Genomic DNA, 25268 nt, shown 5'->3' on the forward strand with positions numbered 1-25268 from the left:
AAATTTTAAAAAGATGAACCTTACATTTTTAGCTCTTGAGAAAAGGGAATAAAAATTTTTCCCCTTTGAAGCATTGCATTATTATATTTAGCCATATATGACATGGTTCCCTAAGACACTTAAAAAGATCACCTTCATAGCCGAGCGTGGCGGCGCACGCCTTTAATCCCAGCACTTGGGAGGCAGAGCAGGTGGATTTCTGAGTTTGAGGCCAGCCTGGTCTACAGAGTGAGTTCTAGGACAGCCAGGGCTATACAGAGAAACCCTGTCTCGAAAAAACAAAAACAAAAAAACCCACCTTTATGATGTGATCTTATAATAGCAAATGAAAATTTAAATGTGTTTTTTTTTTTTAAAAAAAAGAGGAGTTATTTGAGTTATTCAAGTTGCAAACACAGTGAGGTAGAGATGGAAAAGACAAACTTCCCATCTTAGATCAGCACTGCAAAGGTACTACTGTCGACTTACAGGGAAACTCTGTGGTTACAAAAAAGAAAAAAATTCCAATGAGTTACACACAAGACCTTACAAAGAGAAATGTAAACTAATAAAAGATAAGTATCTGGCTGGAAAGACAGACAGGCAATTCACAGCAGCGTAAAAGGGTAAGAGCCAATAAAAGCTGTTTACGGTCCCTTAAGAGAGACATGCAAATCAGACAGGGAGGATGCTTATCCCAGAGGGCTGAAAAAGGCTCCGAAGCTTCTCCCCTCCAGTGATGGAGATCTGGAGGGTTATTTGGAGCATTCTGCCCACCTCAGGCTCTGAATACACCAACTGAACACACCACTGGAATATTCCCAAGGCCGCTCAACTGACCGGTGCAAAACCTTACCTATCATTTCCCTTCTGGGAATCCATCATTCAGAAGGGTCTCCAAGGTTACACATGTGCCCACACTACACAAGTGTTCACCTAAACACTATGTGGAAATGAGCATACAGGAGGAGGAACTGGCTAAGGACGGCATCATACCCGTGTGATGGGAAGCAAGAGCTGTGATATACAGCCAGGCTGTGTTAGAGCGCCAAGGCAAAAAGTCCACGTCACACTTGTTAAAACTGTGTGTGTGTGTGTGTGTGTGTGTGTGTGTGTGTGTGTGTGTGTGAGTGCACGCGTGAGTGCACGCCCGCCCGCCAGCATGCACGCCCATGTGTGTGCAGATTAAAGGACAACTTTGCAGGGGTTGGCTTGCTGATTCCACCATGTGAGTCCTGGGATCAGACTTGCATGATCAGACCGGATGATGTTGCGGATTGCGGAAACTGCAGGGATGCCCAGAAAGGCTGTTTTCTGCTGTGTATGTATACCTGTCTGGGTGCCTACAAAGGGCTTTTGTTTTCGAACCAACAAGATCTTTGTGTATTTCTAAACATAAAGCACTGTTGTATTTATCCTCACCCTCCCCAAGAAAGCATCACTGACAACTGCTGGGTTCTGGGTGGCTCTGACAGACATCCAATATGGTGCCTCCCAGCACAGTGCTGACTTGGCCCCTGAACAGCAGCACTGAGACCCCTCCCTTATTCTGCACGTCTGTGTTCCCTCCATTTTTCAGAGCCACTCCCTCAATCTCATCCTTGGACCACATTCAGCCTCATCCTTGGACCTTGGAAGCATAACTGATACCACCTAGTGTCCCACCTACCAAGCCCCCAAGTCTCTCCTTCAGTGCTCCCCCCTAGGACCTCTAGGTATCTGTCCATTTGCTGCAAATACCATCTCTGAAGAAGGACACATCTAGAGCATCCCACATTTAACTTCTGAAACAGTTTCAGGGCTCTGCTCTCCCCGGAGAAGCACAGTGACTGAGGCAAGCAGAAATGGATTGCTGAAGGTCTCCAGGGAAGGAAGGTTAGCTGTCTGGCAGAGAAGAGGCTGCAGGATCAGCACCAATGTACCTGGAAACATTTTTTTCCATTCTCATAAGAACAAAGGTGGGAGAGGCTGTGGCTAGGAGCTCAGAGGGAGCCGCAGAGGACACTGGGAAAGAGCCCCAGCCAAGCTTCCTTCATTGTCAGCTGAAGTTCATGGACACCAGTGGCCACTACACTACCCAGAAGGCCACAGTAACCAGCTCCCTGTCTGTATGCAAAATGTGTCCTCTAGGAAGGGAAGCAGAAGCCCTACCACCAGAGCCATACCCAACCCCTGAGTAGCAGTGGGTTCTGGCTGTTACCAGGACCTCTCATTGGCTGCTGGGACGAACCCTGGTATCCTTCCATTCCTCACTTAAAATCACACATGGGACCCACCAGCTGCAAAGAGAGGCCATAAGAGTCACAGCAGTTGTCCTAGGCATTCATGAGGTCTATAAAATGGTAGTCTGGTGTGGGCACGTGCAGGGTCTATGACCAGGTTCCAGCCTGGATGCAGGATGTTCAGTTGTGTGAATTTAGAGATGTCTGTTTGGAAATGAGTTGTCCAAAGATTTGTATGGAGCAGCATCCCCACAGAAACCCCACCACACCCTAGCAGGTGATACAGGTCTTTGATATGCTGACACGTCGATCTGGAGATGGCAACAGAGATGATCAATAAAAGGTGGAAGAGCTGGCTGCTAACTATGTGAGATCTAGCGGTTTTCCTCATCCCAGCCAGAGACTAACACGAATCAAGAAAAGGAGGGGTGCTCTCTACCAGGTTTAGAGTTTCTATAGTTCTGGCTGGGGCAGACTCCTTCAGCAGTTCCCTGCCCTATGTATAAGATACAAATGGCCTCTATCTTATTGCATACCTATTGCCCTGACTCTGGTCAAGCAACAGTATCCCAAAGCCCTGATATAGAGGAAGGCCTGGGTAGACAAAGATACCCCACTGTCCTCCCTGGTCAAGTTCCTGATGGGAGCCCAAGCTGGCCACGCGGTAGGAATACAGACCTGCAGTGGGGACTCCAATTGACCCTGTATGTCCACAGCGCCTGCAAGGTGGCCCTTATCACATCCACATTCCTCTGTGGATGAAGATGTAACAACTTTCAAAGTGCACAGCTAAGCAGAGCTGGACCAAGTCAACCTCCTTCTCTGCCCAGGAGTCACAAGTTATAACACAGTCTGGTGGCACCAACTGCTGTAGCAGGCTATTCACTGACCATCTGTTTCAGACCTTCAGTGGTCTCAGGACCCCCTGGAGGTGCCAGGGGCTAGACCAGGCATGAAGGTATAAGAGAGGGCTGTATTTCAGATTGCCAGCTCAGTTCTGTGGTAATCATCTCAACGAGAGGTGGGGAGGAAGTGGGCCTTTGGGAAGATACTTTGAGTTATCGTGGCCAAAGAGCAGGTGCTGTCTACTACACAAAGATCAAGGTAGGGACACTGTTCAACATTCTGCATTGCCCAGGACACTTGCCCCAGAGAACAAGCTAGCATCAGTAGTACTGAGGAAGACACCTACTATAGGATCAGATGGAGAAGTTGGGGTGGGGGGTGAAGAGATCCACTTGGGGAACTGCCCTCAGAGAGCTGGGAAGAGAGGCCTGACTAGAGAGTGCTGTATGGCACGTCTCACAAATTAGACCAGCGACCAGCAGTCAGTAGGTCATTTATTGAACACATCATGACCCATTCAGTAAGGGACCACGGATGCGCCTCCCTTTAGCCTAATACTCAGGTGCACAGGTTGTGAGTGTTCACACCTCCCAGAGTAAAACTACCTTCCCATCTGGCAGCTGGTGCTCTAAAGGCTGAGGCAAAGGCTAGGGAGGAGAGAGAGCCTAAGGTGGGAGGACCTATCCCTTTCCATGAAAGGTAGGGACAGAAGATAAGAAGTACAGAAGGCTGGCTCTGTCCCCCTAGCCTGGGATGAGGACCTACAGGTAGCACCCTAGAGTCTATTACAAACACTAAAGTCTTCTGGTGTGAGGTCATGATTGCTGAAGACCAGGGCTCCAAAAGATTCGAACATTCCAAAACACCCACCAGCCTCATTCCTGAAGGGTAGAACACCCCTTCCTCCCAGGCTGTCCCTTGGAGGTAATTAAACTGAGCTTGATATACAAACAGCCCTTCAGGGCCCCATTGTTTCTGGACAAAGGACCTGGTTCCTCAATGTGAGGGTCCCCCAAGGTGCCTCCCATGGGCTCAGAGAGACCATCACCATAGCAACCCCAGTCACTGCCAGGGCCTGGAGGAGGCTGAGTTCCAGAGCCACGGAGAATTGCCAACATTATAGATGCCCCTGGTTTACCACTCACCCTAGAACTAGAAGCCAGGAAGGCCTCCTTCATCAATGTGAGCAAGGATGTATATAAAGTTGGGACAGCTGATGCTTAAAACAGATCAACAGCCACAGGGTCATCTCTGGGCCTCTGGAGCCTGGTGGGGGAACTTTCAGTTTTCTGCTTTCGAGTGCCCAGTGGAGTTTTTGTAACACGAGCAAGCTTATCTTTACGAACAGAGCAGACCAGAACTATTTTTATTACGAAGAGCAACTTGCAGGGTCATAATAAATCCCTTTAAAAAAATGACAAACAGGAAGTGCTGGGCCTCTCCACCTCATGCCTGAGCAGTATCTCCCGTCAGGTTTCCACCTATACAGTGCAGGACAGGACAATGAGCGGTTGGAAAGGCCCAGCTGGAGGCTCCTGAGGGTCACGGGACAAAGCAGTGGCCAATGAACCTGCAGTCCACCCAGCAGCGTGGTACAGAGCATCCAGCTAGCTTCCCAGCAGCCCATGTCATCTGCCACGCCCCACTGACTCACCCCCACCCCCACCCCCACCCCCCCCCCCAGGCTTTTAAATCCCAACTGCAACCATCGGGTTTATCACAGCATCTTAGCTCTCCCAAATAGCACGCTGTGAACAAACCTCTCCTCCTGTACCGATAAAGCTACTGATAAAGCTATTGTTATCTTTCTTGTCCCTGGAATTCGGGCTCAACACCTACAGCATGGAGAACCACGGGAAGGCAGGCCACAAGAAGCCCAGGGCAAGCATGAGGACTGACTACACAGCTCCCTCAGGGCTCCTGAAAGGGCCTCAGGCAGAATGCTCTAATGGGGAGAGGTACCGAGAGCAGGTATGGAGGATCAACGGCAGCAGGGAACCTCCTAGGTATGGTGACTCCAGGATGAGGTGACATGCCCAAAACATATGCCATCTCTGAGAGCAATTCTCAGATAATCACTGGTCTCCGCTCACTGTTCAGCCCAGCGCAAACAGGACTGTCCTCTGCCGGGAAACATTAAGACAGTTACTTGTGACTTTCTCCTTGTAGCCTGCTAACTCCAGGAGGGACATCGACTCACCCTCTAGGCCTCGAGCCCCCCCTAGTGCAGCTCCTCTTCTGGCCTCTGTGGGAACTGCACATACATGGTGCACATACATACATGCAGGCAAACACATATACACATAAAATAAAAAGAAATAAACTTTAAAGGGGGTGGGGGTGGAGGTGGCGCTGAGTGACCTCCTCAAGCACCATCCAAACTGAGGTCTGAGGTCCGTGCCCCTCCACAGCTGCCTCTCCGAATCATAGCATTCAGGCCAAGCAGCCTGAGAGGAATCTGGAATTCAGTACTGCAACAGGGCCTGGGACTATAAAAGGGAATAACAGCTACTCCTCTGCCTAGGAGACACCCAAGGGGAGAAGCATCTATGATTCTACGTGGAGACTTAAAACCCAGGTTCAAATCCATCCTCACCTAGGACTCCCGAGAACCCCAAGGTGTCCGATGAAACAGAAATCACATACAGCAAAGTCGGGTGAGCCAGCACCCCTCAAGCTACAGCTGGAGAATGTGAACAATATCCAAGAGGCAAGAGCAACTTGATACTGCCCACGGGCCGTTGTCTGCCTTGCTGAGGGGCCAGACCCACGGTACACACCACGTGTGGGCATCCAAACCTCATCTGCATAAAGAGTTTCCCAATAAACCAAAGCTCACGGACGCCCACTTGGAATAACAATGACCATGTAAGCTGTGAAGTATTGTTTATAAGCAGTAATCTGCTGACTCCTCTCCACGTTTGTTTATAGTCCTCTGGCAGTGCTCCAGGCTGAGAAAATGTCAAGGTTGATGTACTGGCTGGTTTGGGGTGTCAACTTGACACAGGCTGGACTTATCACAGAGAAAGGAGCTTCAGCTGAGGAGAGGCCTTCACGAGATCCAACTGTAAGGCATTTTCTCAATTAGTGATCAAGGGGGAAAGGCCCCTTGTTGGGTGGGACCATCTCTGGGCTGGTTGTCTTGGGTTCTATAAGAGAGCAAGCCAGGGGAGGCAAGCCAGTAAAGAACATCCCTCCATGGCTTTTGCATCAGCTCCTGCTTCCTGACCTGCTTGAGTTCCAGTCCTGACTTCCTTTGGTGATCAACAGCAGTATGGTAATGTAAGCCTAATAAACCCTTTCCTCCCCAACTGCTTCTTGGTCATGATGTTTGTGCAGGAACAGAAACCCTAAGACAGCTGAGATCACCGCACAAACGGGACCATAGGCCTCTCTTTACCCAATGGGCCCTGAGCAGCTTGGTTTGGGGAATGAATGTCTGCAGTGCCCACTCTCAGACCCAAGAGTAGGCAGGCATCTGGTGGGAGTCCCCCAAGGGCTCAGGATAAGGACACAGAAGGTTCCTGAGGCCAGGGCTTTTTGACTGCTTTTAGTGAGCCCCCACCTCTATCATAGCCACCTGCCACCAACATATAAGGAGTTGGGCCCAAGGTCCACCCTCGGGGGAGGCCAAGGCTGTGCCTCTCTGGCTGCCAGGCAGTCTGACCTAGCACGGTGGAGGTGGGAGGCAGTGTGATAAGGGACACGGTGTAATGTCACCGCAACAGTATCTGTATGTCATCAGGCAGCGCCTGCCAGAAGACAGAAACAATGGTGTTCCCAGCTCCTCCTCAGGCCAGACTGACTCCATGGTCCATCCTCCCTAGGTCAGAGGTCAGCCAAACCTCTGCAAGAGAGTCTGTGCTCAGATCAGCCGCATCCTGGGCCTCAGCTCATACCTCAGCCTTGCAAGAAGAAGCGTTTCTGAATGAACTTCCTGCCTCACCCACCTCACTGAGTCATCCGCCCACCCACACCCCCGCAGCATGTTACAGCAAGAAAACCCCGGAGGCTCCCCCTCACCCAGGGAGTGTTGCCTGCACCCTATCAATCCTGCCCTCAGACTCGGGGGTGGACACCCTAGACCTACTCCAAGCCTCCTGGCATCTACTCTTAAACCCCACATCTGCCCAGGCGGCTAGCTCTGTCCTGAGCCCCACCCTCCCCAACTTCGGTAGCCTTTCAAGATAGCATTCACTTAGCTGTTGCTCTGGATGATACTAGGAGGGCAGGTCCAAGGACAGGTTCCTGACACACAAGATGGACAGAGAACTGTTTTATTTTGCCAGTCAATCCTCTAGCCAGACAGTGATACAAACTCCCAGGCCTCTGCCTAGCCACTGTTGGCCTTCACTTGAACCTCAGTAGGGGGCTGGGCAGCTAGGACCACATACTGCTGGTCCCAGAGTTTATACTGGCAGATATTCCCAAATCATATTGCCGTGGGTGCATCACTGAGATAAGAAACCGGTTCATCCCAAGCACAAACTCTATTATGTCTTTAGACAGAACACAAGAAAGCTAGGTAGGCTGTGCTTCCCGGTAACAACAGGTCTGGAAGGGCTAAACCCTGGGCCCAGGATGGTAGCTGAAGGGTGTAGACCATCCAGAGCTGGAAGCCTAGTGGAGAAGACAGTGAGATAGAACTCCATCTACATACAGACCTTGACAACAGTGAGGACTCAGGGCATAGGTGCTGGCCACACCTTGTCTATCATACCGAGGCTTCCTCCACAAGGTAAACATTATCTAAGTAATTACTAGGCTCACAGCAGCCAGTGTGGGCAGACCAGCCCTTGTAACAGGACTGACTAGAACAGTCAGCCCACTCTAAAGGTCCCCAGCATCAACTATCTTCCATGGCAAAGTCAATGGGTTAAGAAAGCAGGAATGGGGGGGGGGGGTTTGGAGAAATGGCTCAGTAGTTAAGAGCACTGACTGCTCTTCCAGAGGTCCTGAGTTCAAATCCCAGCCACCCATAGTGGCTCACGACCATCTGTAATGGGATCTGATGCTGTCTTCTGGTGTGTCTGAAGACAGCTACAGTGTACTCATCCTATATAAAATAAATAAAATCTTAAAAAAAAAAAAAAAGTATGTGGCTTGTTGGCAGATAGTTTGCCTAGCATGCCCAGAGCCCTGGGTTCAATCCCCAGCACCGCATAAACCAGGTATGGCGGCACAGGTCTATAATCCCAGCATTGGAGAGGTGGAGGCAGGAAGATCAGAAGTTCAAAGTCATCCTCGGTTATCTAGTGACTTTGACACCAGCCTAGGCTACATGAGACCCTGTCTCAAAAAGGGAGAGGGAAGGAAGGGGAAAGAAAGCCAGAATGGAAAACCATCAATATGGCCCGGACCTTGGTCCACTCCTAGGAAGTGGAAAGGGAAAGGGGAAAGACAGAAACCCCCATGGATCCTAGGCACAGTTCAAAACTAGCCCAGAGAGATGCCATTCCACCATGTGAAACGGAACAGGAGAGACTTAGTCACTGAGAAACCTCACGGTAGACTTGTAGTGAAAAGAGCCAGTCACAAAACGGTTTATACAAAGTAACTAAACACACACACACACACACACACACACACCCATATGAATACCTACCTAGAAAAAAAACTCTGTTCTGACTCCCTACCTTCGTAATTATCATTCCTGGGTGGTAAGGAGTTCTTCCTTCCTAAGTTACTGTGTTAGCTGCAGAAAAGTTAGTGGGTTATTACTGGTGCCTGCTGGGCCTGGGCGCTAGGCCTGCCTTGCACATCTCTGTAGAGCAGGGGTCTAAAAGTCTGTAAGCTGCCAGGTTGTAGACCTGAAGGTCCCATCTGGATGCTGCTACCCCTTAGGAAGAAGGAAGCCATTTTGCTGTGGCTGCAGCTACAGTACAGTGCAATGACAAGAACAGATTCCTGGGGCCTGTGGGGAGGTAGGTGTGGAGTCCACAGGTCTCCTGCAGGGCAGCTGCCCAGGAGTGAGGAGGCTCCTAAGTAGGCCCTGTTTTGCCTCTGCAGTGGCTTGCGTTCACACCACTGGACCTTGGCTGATTCATCTGGGTGATAAAATTAGTTTTTCAAGATAGGAAAGTATGGGAGACTGGGCAGAGAGGGGTTTCCCTCTGTCCAGCATTCAGCCAGACACTCTCTGAAAGCACATCGTTCACTTGTCTGGCCTGATCCCAGAACATCCCGAGAGCATAGACAGACATAGTGAGCAGCCAGCACGCATGGGTGCCCAACTCCAGGAAGGTGATGGTCACCAAGAGGCCCAGAAATGACACGTCCTTAGATGGATGGCTGAGGAAGGTTGGGTGGGTGGAAGAGGTGATACTCAGAAAACACACAAGAGGTAACAGGGATATTATGTTGGTCCAGAACGCCACTCTATAACATGGGAAGCATGTATCTCAGAGACAAGTGAGGCTCAGATGACACAGATGCCCTGAGTTCAGGGATCTACGGTAGGAGAACACAGTGCCCACGTTAGGCCAGGTCTCCGCAGCAGTGTTCTATTAGAGCCGGGGCATACAACACGTGGCTGTACTGAATGCCACCACACTGTCCACGTTTGACAGCCCTGAGAGCTGTGAGCTGAGCCACAGTTAAAAACAGAGGAGTAGAGCCAGAGAGATGACTCAGCCGTTAAAAGCACTTACTGTTCTTTCAGGGTTCGGTTCCTAACACCCATCTGATGGTTCATAACCATTTCTAACTCTAGTTCTAGGAGATCTGATACCCTCTTCTGCTCTCCCATGGTACACAGACATACAGACAGGCAAAACATTTATAGTAAATAATAATAATAATAATAATAATTTAAAAAATTACAGGTAAATTGCAATACTTCAGAAATCAAAGATATAAGGGGCAGGAGAGATGGCTTAGGAGTTAAGACTACGTGGCTGCTCTTCCAGGGGATCCAGGTTCCATTTCCAGCACCCACCCCAGGCTGTTCACAACCAACTATGATTCTAGATCTGGGGGAATCTGATGCCCTCTCCTGGACTCTGTGGGTACTGCATACACACGGTGTGCATACAAATGTGTAAGTGTACACACATACACATGAATAAGAATAATAAGTAAGTCTTGAGAAAGAGAAAGGGGGGAAGATAATGCAGAGGTTGAGATAGTGACTGTAGTTGGTCCTTTAGTAACTGCTGGAGTCAACATCAATGCCTCCAGACTGTGCTAACCCAAGCAACAGACTTCTGGGCAAAACCCCACAGCTCCACTCTTACCTCCTGTGTACTCTGGGCATTGGTTACTTTGCCCTCAGCACGCCTACCATAGACTCCAGAGTGGTGCAGCAGCTAGCCAAGGCAGTTCCTACCCAGAGGAACAAAGACACCTCTCCCAGCCCAGGTGCCTCAGTTCCCAGGCTGCAGAGAACAGGAAGGGCTCTGTCTGATACAAGCCTGGCCATGGAAAAGTTTTATATGATTTTCACACTATTCTATGTGTTCAAAAGAGACCAGGCCCATGAGCAAAAAAAAAAAAAAAAACAGGAAGGGAAAAAGAATTCTTGCTACAAACACATAGATCTCCCAGACCAAACCGGGGACCTGGATGGCTATGTCAAACCCCCAAAGCTGCCAGCTTCCTGTCTAAGAGGCCACTTTGGCTTGCTGTCCCCCACAGCTCCATTAAACACTGGTCATTTTCTGTTTAGCATGAAGGTCGGTTCAAGAAGGCAAAATCAGTCCCTGCCTGCTTTGTACTGGCTTTTGGTCTTACCTGCCCAAGCACATATGTGTTCATGTAAGAAGCTCATACAGGCACACCATATGTCACCCACTGGATTTCCTGCCCTGTACACACACATGCACCCCTGACCCCTGATGACCACATGCCAGAGAGACAGGAAATTTCTCAGAACAATAAACTTTCATATTTTCCACTCTCCCATCTTTGAAGGTTTGAGGGACTTTCGCTTACACAGTAGAATTTTCCATGCCTAGGAGAGAGGGCTGACTTCTGCCATGTCACTTGGCTTCAGGACACAGGGGGAGGGCACGCTATTGTCCTAAATGCTTCTGCACCATTTCTATGCTCTCTGCCGTGTGACTGGCATCGATCTCGTCCCCTCCCTTAAGGACGCCTGGGAGTACAATATTCCCTCAGAACTCATCGCACCATCATTTCCTGAATTATTTAGGGAGTGGGAAGTCTGTGGAGATGCTATGAATAGGGAATTCACGCTGTGTGGCACTCATTCTAATTAGGAGAGGTTAAAGGAGCCGGTCCCTGGGCATCAAGCTTACAGGTCCTTCAGCCTATATTTCAAGAAGCCATTTTGGTCTTCATGTACCAGAAACACTAAGCCAAACTGCTAAAGCTTTTAAATGCCAATCAAAAGCATCCCCAGGGGTTTGGAACTCAGGACTTAGTCTTAAGGTGGGAGGTGGCTGGCAACGGCAAAGGGCTGCCCAGGAGAGTCTTTGACCACTGGGACCCCTAAAGGAAATGCCTATTCCAACTTTTATCCCCCTTTAAAATCTCATTGCCTTCTTGTTGACTTGGTGCTCGCTACACACTCTGAGCACCACTACCCTGGCCAGCTAACAGTTTGCAAGTGCTTTGTAGCAGTTCTTAAGATTTATTTTTATTATTTGTAATTATACAAATGTGTGTCTGTTGGGGAGGTGGGTATTGCACATGAGTGCAGGTGTCCTTGAAGTCAGAGGCATAGGATCCCCTGGTGCTGAGTCACAGGCACTGTGAAGTCCCCATTAAGGATGCTAGGAATTGAACTGGGCCCCTCTCAAAGAGCAGGAAGTGCTCCTAACCATTGAGCCATCTCTCCAGCCCTTTTAAAGGTTTTCAAGTGAGGTAAGTTCTCCACACTGGTAATATATGCATGGCTAAGAAGACAGTCTCCCAAATCACAGCCGGTCACCTGCAGGACTTCCGTCTGGGTAATTCTTACCCCTAGAGAAAGGCAGGAAGGGAAAGGGGGACTTGTCAACTGCTCTAGGAGACCCAGAGGTATCAGCAGGGAGCCAGAGAGAAGAGTACAGCCCAGGTGTCACCTCTCCATCTCCTCCCAACAGGAGACACTTTCTCACAGAGCCTCTGAAGCTTCTGCCTTCTGATTCCACACGCAGGGCGTCATAGAGGAACACCCAGAGGGTGACTGGTGCAGCAGTGTCCCTCAGAGGAACTGTGGGGCTGACACCAGATCACCGCTCTCAGTCACTGCTCTGCGAGAGCACTCTTATCTCCTCGTGCTAACACCACTTGCTGGGGGTTATTTGAATTAGCTGCTGTTAGTTTACCTTAACCAAGCGTCATTTAGATTAGATATGAACCATATCCTCAAACAGTCTTCAAATAAAGACAGAACTGGTGGAGGGAAGACTATTGGGAGAGGGAGAGNGGNAGGGAGAGGGAGAGGGAGAGGGAGAGGGGAGGAGTGAGGCTGGTTATAATAGTTCTAGGTAGAAACTATTTGAAAAGCTGAGACAGGAGGATGGCTTGGAGTTTGAGGTTGGCCTGGACTATATAGTCAGTTCTGGACCAGCCTGGACAAAGTAAGGAAAAAAAGAGATGGAGGAAAGAAAGAGGAGGGAGGTTGGGGGAGGGGGAAGAAAGGTGAATTAGTGGGCCGAAGAAGATGAGAAGGGAGTGGGTCAGTAGGGAAAGGCACTTGCAACCAAATCAGATGGTCTGACCCAAGTTTAGTCCCTGGGACCCACATGGAACCCACATGGTAGAGAGAACTGACTCCCATGAGTTATCCTCTGACTAACCCGCACATGCCATAGCATGCACATCCACCCTCCCACACACATACACACTCTAGAGGTAGACAGCCTGAGAAGGCAGATGCACAGCTCAGCATGAGCTCCTTATGCACACTTCCTCAAACCGCAAAAGAAACGTCACCGGCCTAACCACTATGCTAACCCACACCGAGAAATTCACACCCCTGCGCCTGCTGCCTCCACCCCGAAGTCCACAGCTTCCTATGGCTGTTCCTCATGCAAGAGACCCTAGCCCCCCCACACAACCCCCCATCTCTACTGTTAGTCCTTCAGCTCGGTCACTCACACCATGGGGCTAACATCTATGCATGCTAACCCAGCCCTGCAGCCTCCTGAACTGTTTTTCAAGATCACTGCCCCCCTTCTACAAAAGAGGTGCACTGACCACATGACCAGGGAGCCTCAGAGAAGGGAGGGAGAATACAGAGGACAGGGAACAGTCCCATAAGTTGGGGTGGGGGTGGGGCAGGAAAGTGGCACTATGCCAAGGGTAAATCCAAACCAATGAAGTGCAAAGCAGAGAAGGCAGAGGCAGCCTCACTGGGCATCTGGGCCAAAGACAGCATCACCCAGTACCTGGGCCATACCTCAAAGTGAAAGGAGATGTGTTATATTCCAGTACTGATAGGATGTCATCCACCACACACAAACAGACACAGATGCAGGACAACACCTCCACACACACACCCCACATACACACCATGTCAACTTAGTGCAGGGTGAAGCCAGGGACTGAGACACGGGGTCTGACTCCATGCATTTTGGACCACTGACAGCAGACAGCTTTGCAAAGCCACCCCCAGCTGAACTACACTCTTTGGTTCAACTAGCACAGGTGCACAGAGGTTCCAGAACCAACCCTCCTTCAGAACTATGCCAACCAAGCAGATCTCCTCTAGCCCTGTGGCCGCTACCCTTGCTCATGGAACATCCTAGCAGGCCAAAGTCTCCACTGGCTGCCAGTGAGGCCTCCCCATTATAAGTGGACAGACATCCCTGTTATCCTGGCAAGCTGGAAGCAGAAAGAAGGACAGACAGACACAAAGCCAGAAGAGTAGAGCATCCCTACAGACTGCTTGCCAGCCTACCAAAGGAAGGAGATATTCAGTCCTTCTCACCCGGTCTAACCAGTGTGGCACCCACAGTCACTGATGCTATCCTATCTCACGCAACACCTCTAGCGGCCTTCATCCTCCTGCAGATGCTGCCTGCTGGTCCTGCTCCACTGAGGAAACTGAGAACTGAGATCCAGCCACCTCAGGAAGATAGACCCTGTCTTCAACATGCCACATGACCCAGGGGGCAAACTGAATCCAAAGGCCCAAAGCCGAGGCCATACACCAATCTCTGAGCCACCTCTTAAACCCATGTGCTCTGCCCACCTCCCCCTGGCTAGCTGCTCCCTGTGCCCAGGTCTGGATACAGTCAATGCTACCAGTTTCCCGCCCCCATCAGCAGCACCCTCCCATCTCCAGAATCCAGGCTGCAGGTAAAGTGGCCTGGTGGGATATTGGAGATGCAAGGGACAGGGGTCTAAGAAAGCCAGTCCTGCCACCCTAGGGAGCTGCCCTCACCCAAGACATCAGCAACCACTAGTTCCCAAGCAAGGATCCACGGCTATCCTTTGGTGGGAACCAGCAAAACCCAAGCATCCCAATAGAGCAACCCCATGGCCCACAGGAAGCCAGGAGAACCCAATGCAGCAACAGAGGCTGATTCAGCCTGGGAAAGCCATACTTCATCTCCCCTCTGACATTTGCTAGCTAGTGACCTGGGGACACAAGGCTGTCTCCATGTCTGGAAAATAGGGAGTCATCACTCTGAGGAAAAGGCCCCAGGCAATCGGAGCTCACCTGCTCACCCAAAGTTCACTTTCAAGAGCAGCACCCTAGGAAAATGCAGGCACAAAGGCCCCAAAGACAACACACCTGTTCCAACAACTCTGGAATGTGACATGCTGTATACTGTGTACATTTGACACCTGATCTCAGCTGACCAGTCCAAGGAGTTAAGAGTCAGCATGACGCCTCTCTCTCATACAGGGATCCTGAGGTACTGGGGCATCTCTCAGAAACCCTCTGTGCCCTGCAAGATGCCCTGGAAGGAGTTAAAATTGTGTTGGAAAGGCTGGCTGAGAAGTGTGTGTGTGTGTGTGCATGTGCCCGGATGCGCGTGTGCATCTCTGTGTGTGTGTGTGTGTGTGTGTCTGGGGGGCTGGGGGACATGCATGTGCATATTTGTGCACAAGGACCTCTGGTCTTTCTCTGAGCCTTCAAGAGATCAGATCCTACTGCAGCTACAGAGACAAGGGGCTGATATGGACTTTCTCACTTTTAGAACCCAAAGGTACCCCAAAAAACAAACAAACAAACAAACAAAACAAAGAACACTATGCCAGGCAGTGGTGGCGCACACCTTTAATCCCAGCACTTGGGAGGCAGAGGCTGGCGGATTTCTGAGTTCGAGGCCAGCCTGGTCTACAGAGTGAGTTCCAGGACAGCCAGGGCTACACAGAGAAACCCTGTCTGGAAAAATCCAAAAACAAAAAAACAAAACAAAAAAAACCCCATAGAACCCAAAGGTAAACAGATCACCAAGTTGTCCCCAAGTTCTTACCAGAAACACATCTGTGAACTCAACCACAGCCCCCTAAAGGGGGGAGGGGGGAAAGAAACTATCCCTGTCCTTTCCAGCCAAGTCCCCAGGTACACAAAGAGGGACTGAAGATGTCTGTGGGATGTCCTTGCCTTCGGTCCCCTGGGTGGAGCTACAGATCCTTGACCTCTGAACCCCTCCAGATGCAGGGCTAGCTCATTCCAGAACAATCCACAGAATCTAGCTGATCGGCTGGTCTCTCAGACCCTTCCAGTGAAGGCCCCAACCCTCTATATCTCCTCAGGTGACCTCTTCTTACCCTTTCAAACACAGGTCACCATGTTGGGAGGCAGCAGGAAGCCAAGGTCTTTCATTGCAGCCTCTCCCCCACACCACACCAAGAATTTAATTCTGGTCATTTGTGCAAACCTGTATTCAGGTTCCAGGACAAGAAGAAGAAAAACTTAGTAAACTATTTCCCCCTCAAGGCTACAAGCTGAAAGAGTTGTGCCAAACTTATGAGTATTTTCCACACGCTCTGCCTCACAAGATAAGATCTACCTCTGTTTGAATCCCAGGGCTGGCAGGGACAGGGGCCCGTGGCACAGGGCCACACACCACGCCCCAGGCACACACATTGCTGCCAGGGGCCCCCACCTTCCACCAACTACTTCCCCAACAGGTTTCTGATGGCAGGGTGTCTTTTCAATGGTGACAGCGGATTGTGGATGAGTTCAGGTGGCAGCAGGAGCATGGGTCACTATTGAGGAATGTCCTCCATGTCGCTCTCTGACTGTTGACAGGGCCTCCATGTTACTCCCCTGATTGCCACCTGCCTGCTACTGTACGTGGAGCCGAGGTAGGTATCTAGCTGTATCTTGGTGCCTGCCCTGTGGCTGGTGGTTGGACCATGTCCCAGGACCCTCCTCCCCATGCTGTGACCCACAGAGACATAGCACTACTGCCTAGCAGTGATAGTCACCCCAACTACCAATACCCCTGAAGGTGCCAGGACCCACACCAGGTGAACATCTGCATGGCTGCTTGTATATGCTGCTATCTTACCTTGACCTCACCTTGACATTGCACACACACACACACACACACACACACACACACACACACACGATAGCTAAGCCTTAACCCTTTCTATACCTTACTCCCAACAACGGTGTCACCTACTCATGAGGGGGGGCCCTCGACTCCAGCTCTTATGGAGACACAAGGACCCGTGCTAGGCTCACTTTAGTCATACCACTAACGTCAGGTCCTTGACTCAATGTGTCATTGTTCACCCCCTCCATTCTTCTCTGTGTGTCCCTGTCTGCTCCAACTAACACAGCCCTTTCCAGCTACCAGCCCACTCAGGCTGTGGTCCCCCAAATGAGGCCTGAGCCCTATCCTGATCACACACATCTTGTGTATCATGCCCCACTGCTGGTTCCCACAGGCTAAGTGCCCTAGGCGCCTTGCCCTTGCTTATCACGGGGATGGGATGCTGACCGTATTGCCTGAATCCTGAAGCAGGATTACAAGAACTGAATGTGCCCCAGCAGGCCTGGGAGAGTTCCTGACATACAGTGCGTCAACTGCAACTGACGCTCTTGTCTGCTGAGATCTGATGTCCTAGCCGGGCACATCTCTGCCCTGCCAATCACACTCCACAGGCACATCCTCAAGGGGCCAAGACCAGCCTCCTGAGCTCCCTCTATTTCCCTTCACCCCTGCAGCAGCACCAGGTGGGACATGACACAGCCATTGCTCTAAATGCCGTTGACAAAGCTAATGGGCCATAGGGTCAGCCCTCTCCAGATACAAGGAAGCCTGCCACTCCAGGTTCCTCTATCAGGTACCTGCTGACTGGTCCACACTGCACAGTCCCTCTCCTCCACTAATCCTCAGGTCCTCCCTGGCCCTCCTTGAACTTATCTCTGTCTCCATCCATCTCTCTCTCTCTCTCTCCATCCATTTCCAGAAGGCCTGGGGGCTACACAGACTTCGCGCACAGCAGGTATTTAATAATAAACATTAGCTGGGCATGATGGTGCACACCTTTAATCCCAGCACTCAGAAGGCAGAGGCAGGCGGATTNCTGAGTTCTAGGTCAGCCTGGTCTACAGAGTGAGTTGCAGGGTAGTTCCAGTACTTAGGCAGTTCCAGGACTACATAGAAAGACCCAGTGTCAAAATAAACAAATAATAAATAAATATTAAATGCCAAAGTTAAACACCAGTCATGGTGGCACACGCCTTTTAACCCTAGCACTCAGGAGGCAGAGGCAGGTGGCTCTCTCAGTTGAGGCCAGCCTGGTCTACAAGAGTTCCAGGATAGCTAAGTCTATTGCACAGAGAAGCCCTGACTCGAAAAATCAAGATAGACAGACAGACAGACAGAATTTAAACACTCCAAGATATCAAAGTCCTCAGTTAGCTCCCAACTCTCCCAGGTGGTTTGTGTCACTGAGTAAGGCCAACTCTGCCAACAGGGTGGTTTAAGCACCTTTGATTCTTTGCTAACTGTTGGGTTTTACGGGAAATATGACATGGCATGTCCAGACCATGCCCGGTACAGCCATCCGCTCATTTCCTTGTTTGAAAAGTCACTGCGATATCCTGTATTTAACTGGGCAAATATGCTCTAAAGCTTATCAAACCTAGACGGAGACGCCTCTGCGCCATGCACTCCCCACTGGGGCAAATAGCTTCGTTATTTGGCTGAGTTCTGGTGCTTTCTGACACATCTGAGAGACTCATCAGCCACTCTTTTTGACCCTACAAAAGTTTTCCCACACCTGCGAGTCTGTGACACACATTCATAGCAGTGGCAGAAACTGTGTCTTTCCGCCAACTTTGTGTTCTCGAAGGCAAGGCGGAGGCCCTGAACTACAGGCACCTACACGTTCCAGGTGTGTTAAAAAAATGTCGAAGCTGGGGACTCGTGAGAGGGATCAGCAGGGAAAGGTGCTTGCCACCAAGCCTGACAACTGGGGTTCAATTCCCGAGACCCACCTAGTGGAAGGGGAGAACCAATTACCTGGAGTTGTCCTCTGACCTCCACGTGAGCACCGTGGAACACTACATCTGTGTACATTCACACACTAACTAAATGATTAAACAACTAAATAAATAGTGGAATGTCAGCGTCACTTAAAAATAAAAAAGTTTCTCAGGTGATTATTATTAAAGGCCAACACAAGTAACTTTCCCTGTGTCCATAAGAAAAAGTCCCCAGCACAGAATAGAAAACAGCACCCAAACACCCCACAATAGAAAAAGAGCACCAAGAATGATCCAGCATGCAAAAATGGCAGCTCTTTTTGAATTATCACCTGCAGACTCACATATATTTTTAAAAAACAGTTTTGTCTTTGAGGAGTACAGAACCATCAACAATCTCTTTATAGTGAAAAGGGCTATCCCCCACCCTCAGCTCCCCACCTTCCCCCAGGCCCCCAGCCCCTCATCCCCCACCCTCAGCTCCCCACCTACCCCTAGGCCCCCAGTCCCTCATCCCCCACCCTCAGCTCCCCACCTTCCCCCAGGCCCCCCACCAGCCCCTCACCTCATACCCCACCCCAAGTCCCTCAACTCCACCCCCAACCAGTACATCCCTCACATCCGCTGGGCCCCAGGTACACCTCCCCAGTTCATCAGGCTCTTCTTGGGGCTGACAGCTCACAGCCCTTCCAGGAAGGCCTCCCGGAAGACCCAATCTAGCACTTCGGGGCAGCAATAGCTTCAAAGGCTTTAGGGCATGGCTGTTAAATACTGTAAAGCCAATTACGTGGCACTGAAAGCAGTGTTGAATGAGCCTGAATCAACAGCTTTCCCACACTGTTCCTTCATAAAATGAGAGTCGCCTCCGGGAGAACCCAGGCCTGGTCTGGTCTTTTCTCTGGCCTGCTGTTGAGACCTGCAGGCCTGGCGGGTCACAATGAGTCTCTTCTTTGAAGAATGAAACAGCCAAAGGTCTAAGGGCCGGCAGCATGGCGGCATGCACATCCCAACTGATCGCCCAAACGGCAGTGGAATCAAATCTGTTTAGCAGGTTCATCCCTCAAACCTTTGCCCTTAGGTGGGGTCAGCTTTTATCCTGATCACAGAATCCCCCCACCCCACAGACTATTGCTTCACACCTCTGAGCCTCAGTATCTTCATGCGGAAACCTCCAGTGGCCAGAGGGACAGTAAGAATGTGGGAGTTTAGAAAGTTGCCGGGAGCTAGAGTCAGAGGGAATGATCATCACCCAGCGATGAACCTGGGCACATGAGGCCCCAGGTTCACAGGAGAACACCATCTCAGACAAGAGTCCCTGATGATTACCAAGCAATCGGAGCCCTGAAGCACCACAGCTGTGGTTCGACTATGCAACTACACAAGTACTACAAACCACACCCCTGTGAATCGATCCATGGCAGACACACAAATGCCCCTGTCCCCAGCATGAACCTGCCTTCCCTTAAACACTCTTAAATACTCCCCCAGACCTAAGCCCAACCATTTTGCCAGAGTTTCTACTCGACTTTATCCAGAAGACATAGACCGGAAGGAAACAGAACCTTCTAGAAGCAGCCACAACCCTGGTTAATAACTTAGCAGCCTGTTCCAAGGTGGTCTCTCCACTTTCTCCCCAACAGGTCGTGACCAAAGCCATGTTGGGTCTCTACACTGCTTTAAAACCAAGCCCTCAAGTCCCACATGATATTAAGAGACCTTTTGGGAGGGCACCTAGTGACTCCCCAGCTCCTCCTGTGCAAATAAGACTCTCACCCAACAGTGCAATGAGACGAGGGGAAATGGACCTTCAGTTCTATCATATCTCATAACCTGCTCACCACATGAAACACAGACTCAGGACTCCACATGCCTGAGCTCTCCTCCCTATTGGTCAGTGGCCTGTCCCAGCTGATGGAATCCACACCTGTGACTCCCAAGCAGCCAGGGTCCCTCCCAGAGCCACTAGGGCCCTTTCATTGTCCCTCAGCCCCCTGCTCAACCCTCTCTCCTCCAGGTCTCCCAGCACCCAGGCCTTGTTACCCAGCAGGTTTACTGCCAAGCCTGTGATGGTTGAGCGGGCACTTCCTCTCCTTTCTGCCCATCCTCCTGCACCTCCCCACCAGCCCTGAAGCAGGCTGCTGGTTCTCACACTAAGTTGCATAGCCTATGAACAAACTCCCAAATTATAAGCCGGAGTCCAGGGACCAGAGCCAAGATCAAACAGGGGCTGTGCTTTTTCAAAGAGTCACCCAGAGGCAGCACACATGAGTTCATTGTTATTATCTAGAGGAGACAGAAAAGCTAGACCAAGGGAACCCCAGTCATATTACAGGGTGACTCAGGGACCATCCAGCAATTTCCAACGGTCCCACCCGGGAACTAATTGGCACATGGAGCAGGGAGTGACCTTTGATCCTTCCAGACAGCCATGCATGCTGCAGGCTTACTAAAGAACATCATTGGACAAACCAGACAACTTGGATAAGCCCAAGGCCGGGTTTTAACAGCATGATTTGGGAGAAGCATAAAAAAAACCCTACATTTGAACTTGAAACAGCCCAGGCTTGCTCCCCACAAACCTGCTGAAGAAGGCACTGAGGGGGCCTCCTCCTCCACGGACCTGGGTAGGGAGCACGCCCCCACCATGCAACCAATCACAGCAGCAAATGCCAAGATGGTTGCCCAGGCCCTGCTCTGCCCAAATGTGTCTAAGCATGCCCAGGCGGCTATTGGCGGGTCCCGGAGGTTCTCCGGGAGTCCCGAGGGTGCAGCTCCTGCTCACAGGCCACTCACCTGACACAGACACCTCCATGAGCGCCTCCAGTGGCCGGTTGTTGTCCAGATCCCGACTGAGCTGCAACTCCCCTGTGGTGGGATCCAGCAGCAGCAGGCTCAGCTCGTTGCCTTGCAGAAAGGTGTAATTGAGGCTGTCAGATAGGTCAGGGTCGTGGGCTGGGATGCGGCCGATCACACCACTGGGGAAGCTGTTGGACTTATTGGTGACATAGTTGTTGAAGAGGATCTGGAAGTCAGGCAGCTCTGGTGGGTTGTCATTCTGGTCCAGGAGACGGATGTGCACGGTGGCCCGGCTTACCAGAGGAGCAGATGTGGCCTGCACCACCAACATATAGTCCCTCCGGACCTCAAAATCCAGCTCGACCAGGGCACGGAGGTCACCACTCAGTAGGTCCAGCTGGAAGACCTCGGGCACATTGCCCTCCACGATCTGATACATGATCTGAGCATTCGGACCTTCATCTGGGTCGTTGGCCCTTATTCTTGCTACCACTGAACCCACAGGGCTGTTCTCTTCCACAAACAGCTCCAGCTCATCCTTCTCAAACACTGGGGGGTTGTCGTTAATGTCCAAGACAGTCACCTGAATTTCCACTGAAGCACTGAGGGAATTTGGGTTGCCCCGATCTACAGCGAGAGCCCAAAGGTTGTACACGGCCACATTCTCTCTGTCCAGCCGGCGCTGGGTACGGATCACACCAGACGTGGGCTCAATGTAGAAATCCCCATCTCCATCATCCCCACCCTGGAAAGTGTACAGGAGGCGGCCATTAGGGCCTGAGTCACGGTCTGTAGCAGAGACCTGGAGGACACTGGTAGATGGGGGGGCATCCTCGAAAACAGAACCCTGGTAGAAATCTCGCAGGAACCTGGGCGCATTGTCATTGGCGTCGAGGATAAGGATCTCCAGAGAGGTTGTGTCTGACTTCTGAGGAATGCCATTGTCCTGAGCCGTGATGGCCAGCGTGTAGGCAGCCTGGTCCTCATAGTCCAGTTCTGTCATGGTATAGATGGTGCCAGTGTCCGGGTCAATGCGGAACTGTGGTACGGGATCTTCTAGCACATAAGTGATGCGGGCATTCTCACCCGTATCCTCATCCGTGGCACTGATGGTAGCGATGGAGGTGCCCACGGGCCGGTCTTCACTCACACTGACCGTGTAGTGGGAACTCTGGAAGACCGGCCTGTGGGTGTTGGCATCTGTGACATTGATAAAGACCTGCGCGGTGTGTGAACGCGTGCCATCAGACGCGGTCACAGCCAGCACATACTGCCGTTCCTGCTTGTAGTCCAGGGGCAGTGCCAAGGTGATAAGGCCACCGCCACTCTGGCTGCTGAGTGCGAAGCGGTTGCGGGTGTTCCCACCTGTCAGCTGGTAGGTGATCACACTATTGGCATCACGGTCTCGGGCCCTGAGGGTCAGCACGCTGCTCCCGACAGCCGCATCCTCATTCAGACGCAGCTCATACACAGGCTGCGTGAACATGGGGTCGTTATCATTTACATCCAGCACTGTGATGGACACGCTGGCAGAAGAGCTCATGGCCGGTGAGCCATGGTCCACTGCTTCTACTCCAAAGCTATAGTGTTCCACCTCCTCACGGTCCAGCTCAGCGCACACAGTAATCCAACCGGAGCTGTTGTGGATTTGGAAGGGGAAGTCTGGGGCAGAGGCGGGGTTCTCAGAGTCAACACTGCTGCCCCCCACGATAGTGGAGGCTGTGTCCACTAGACGGTACTGCAGCCTGGCGTTCTCCCCTGCATCAGCGTCCACCGCTTGGATGTGCAGGACTGAGTGGCCGAGGGGCACATTCTCTAGCACGGCAGCCTGAAAGGGGCTGCTCACAAAGATGGGCGCATTGTCGTTCACATCTAACACCTGCACGGAGACCAGTCCTGAGGAATTAATGAGAGGAGGCCGGCCCCCATCCTGGGCTTTGATGCGCAGGGTGTACTCCCGGATGGCCTCGAAGTCCAGCGGGTTGATAACATCCAGGCTCCCACTAAGTGAATGCAGGTAGAACTGACCCTTCAGGTTGCCACTAACGATGCTGTAGTGTATGGCTGCATTCTGCCCCTGGTCCCGGTCAGTGGCCTGGACTCGAAGCACAGCCGTGTTGACGGCTACGTCTTCTGGGACTTGAACCACATAGCGCTTCTCACTGAACTGGGGGTAGTTGTCATTCTCGTCTTCTACCACTATGTGGACGGTGGCTGAGGCACTGAGTGGGCCTGGATTGCGACCCTGGTCATTGGCCTCCACCAGCAGCTGGTACTCGGCCGCCTCCTCACGGTCCACCACAGCCCGTGTGCGCACAACACCCGATCGTGCGTCTATCTCAAAGACACCACCTGCGCCCTCCAGCAGACGATAGCGCATGTTTGCGTTGGAAGGGGCATCCCCGTCGGTGGCACGGATGGTCAGAACCTCATAGCCCACCTCCAGGTTTTCTCGAATTCGCTCTCGATACTCAGACTGCTCAAAGACTGGGCTGTGGTCGTTAGTGTCACTGACAGTTACGGTGAGGTAGGTGGCAGCTGAGCGCCTCGGGGAGCCGTGGTCCACAGCACTAACTTTGAGTACATGAGTGTCCTTGGTCTCCCGGTCCAGGGCGCGGGCTGTGGTCACTGCACCCGTGGCGGCATCGATGAGGAAGTAGCCATTAGAGCGCTCATCGAACAGCGCCTCCATCTGGTAGCTAAGGCGTCCTGCATCGCCTTCGTCTGGGTCGTGCGCGCGCAGTTCGATGACTGCAGTGCCCGCAGGCTCATTCTCAGGCACTGACACCTGGTAGCTGGGCAGCGGGAACTGCGGGCTCGTGCTGCTGCCCGTACCCCGCCTAGACCGTCGCACCACCCCCGCCCGAGATTGGGACAGGTTAAACGACGATGGCGACACCGAGGGCGACTCTGAGGGAGTCCCAGAGGTCGCCTCTATTACCAGCTCTACCCAAACGGCGCCAGCCGCGCGTCCCAGGGCGCACACCAGGCGCAGCTCAGCTGAACCTCCTGGCCGCAGGCAAATAGGTCCGCGCCTGCAGCGGGTCCCGGCGACCGGCGGGCAGCTGCAGGCGGGGAAGTTGGTGATGGCCTCAAGCACCGAAGTCAGCGAGGCTGCGCCGCCGCCTGCGGCCGGGAAGCAGAGCGCATCTCCGAGCCCAGGAACTGAGCGGACGGCCGGAGAGCGCAGCTCTGCACCGCGGGCCGAGCGGCGCAACAGCCGGACCCCACAGCGGGCACCATAGGCGCGTGCCCTTAGTACCAAGTTCGGGGCCGTCGGGGCGCCGCGGGCGACCAGCCGGACCTGCAGCGGCAGCAGCCTCCCGGACAAGCGGGCACAGCCCGGAGTCCCCGCGCCAAGCCCAAGCCTCCGACCCGCTGCTGGCCCCTCGCGGCTCACGTCCAGCAGCTCCCGAGGCGTGCGCGTGGTGTCCAACCTGTAGCTCCAGCCGGGTCCGAGAGCGAAGGCGCGGGCCCCGCCAGGCACCCGCAGCTCCCAGGCGGCTGCTCCCAACTCCAGGGCTGGCAGGGCGGCGGCGGCCAGCAACACCAGCGCGGGCAGCACGCGCGGCGATGACGGCGCCATGGCCCGGAGCCGCAGCCCGAGCCGGGCGCCGGAGCACAATCCATGCACCCGGCGCACCTCCGCATCCACCCGGCGCGGCCGGGGGGCGGCTCCCGCGCGCCCAGCGCCGGGCCCTCGGGGCGGCCCGCGCTCTGCCTCCCCGGGGGCCCTGGCGAGGACACTGGGGGCCGCGCGCCCGGCCTCCCGCTCAGCTTCCACTTCGAGAGCACTTTGCGAAAGTTTGCCAAGTTGGTTTCAAGATGGCTCCTCCGTGCGTCCCGGGAGGGCGCCGCGCATCAACCTGCAGCAGCGTCGGCTCCAGGCGGCTCCAGGTGGCCCCAGCACCGACTCTGCTCGGCGGGCGTGGGAAGCTGGGCGGGCCCGGGGCGGGGCGGGGGCTGCGATTACCACAACGCCCGCAGACCCCGGCGACGGATTGCTGGCTAGGCGGTGTGCTTTGCCAGCGCCCCCGCCACTCTCTCTCTCCCCGCCCCCGGCCCCGCCCCGC

The 25268-nt window shown here is 52.6% G+C and overlaps 1 protein-coding gene across 3 annotated transcripts in view; it reads right to left on the bottom strand.

Annotated features, from left to right (window-relative positions):
- Celsr1 (cadherin EGF LAG seven-pass G-type receptor 1) overlaps positions 1 to 24822 on the bottom strand; it is a 137332-nt gene extending 112510 nt beyond the window's left edge. For all 3 annotated transcript variants that reach the window (XM_029469792.1, XM_021183487.2, XM_029469791.1), the window contains exon 1: positions 21193 to 24822. In XM_029469792.1, coding sequence (XP_029325652.1) covers positions 21193 to 24781 — 3589 coding nt within the window. In that variant the 5' untranslated portion in view covers positions 24782 to 24822. The remainder of the gene's footprint in view (positions 1 to 21192) is intronic.
- Positions 24823 to 25268: the final 446 nt, after the last annotated feature.

This window comes from Mus caroli, chromosome 15, assembly GCF_900094665.2.
Source record: "Mus caroli chromosome 15, CAROLI_EIJ_v1.1, whole genome shotgun sequence".
In the NCBI taxonomy this organism is placed as follows: Eukaryota; Metazoa; Chordata; class Mammalia; order Rodentia; family Muridae; genus Mus; species Mus caroli.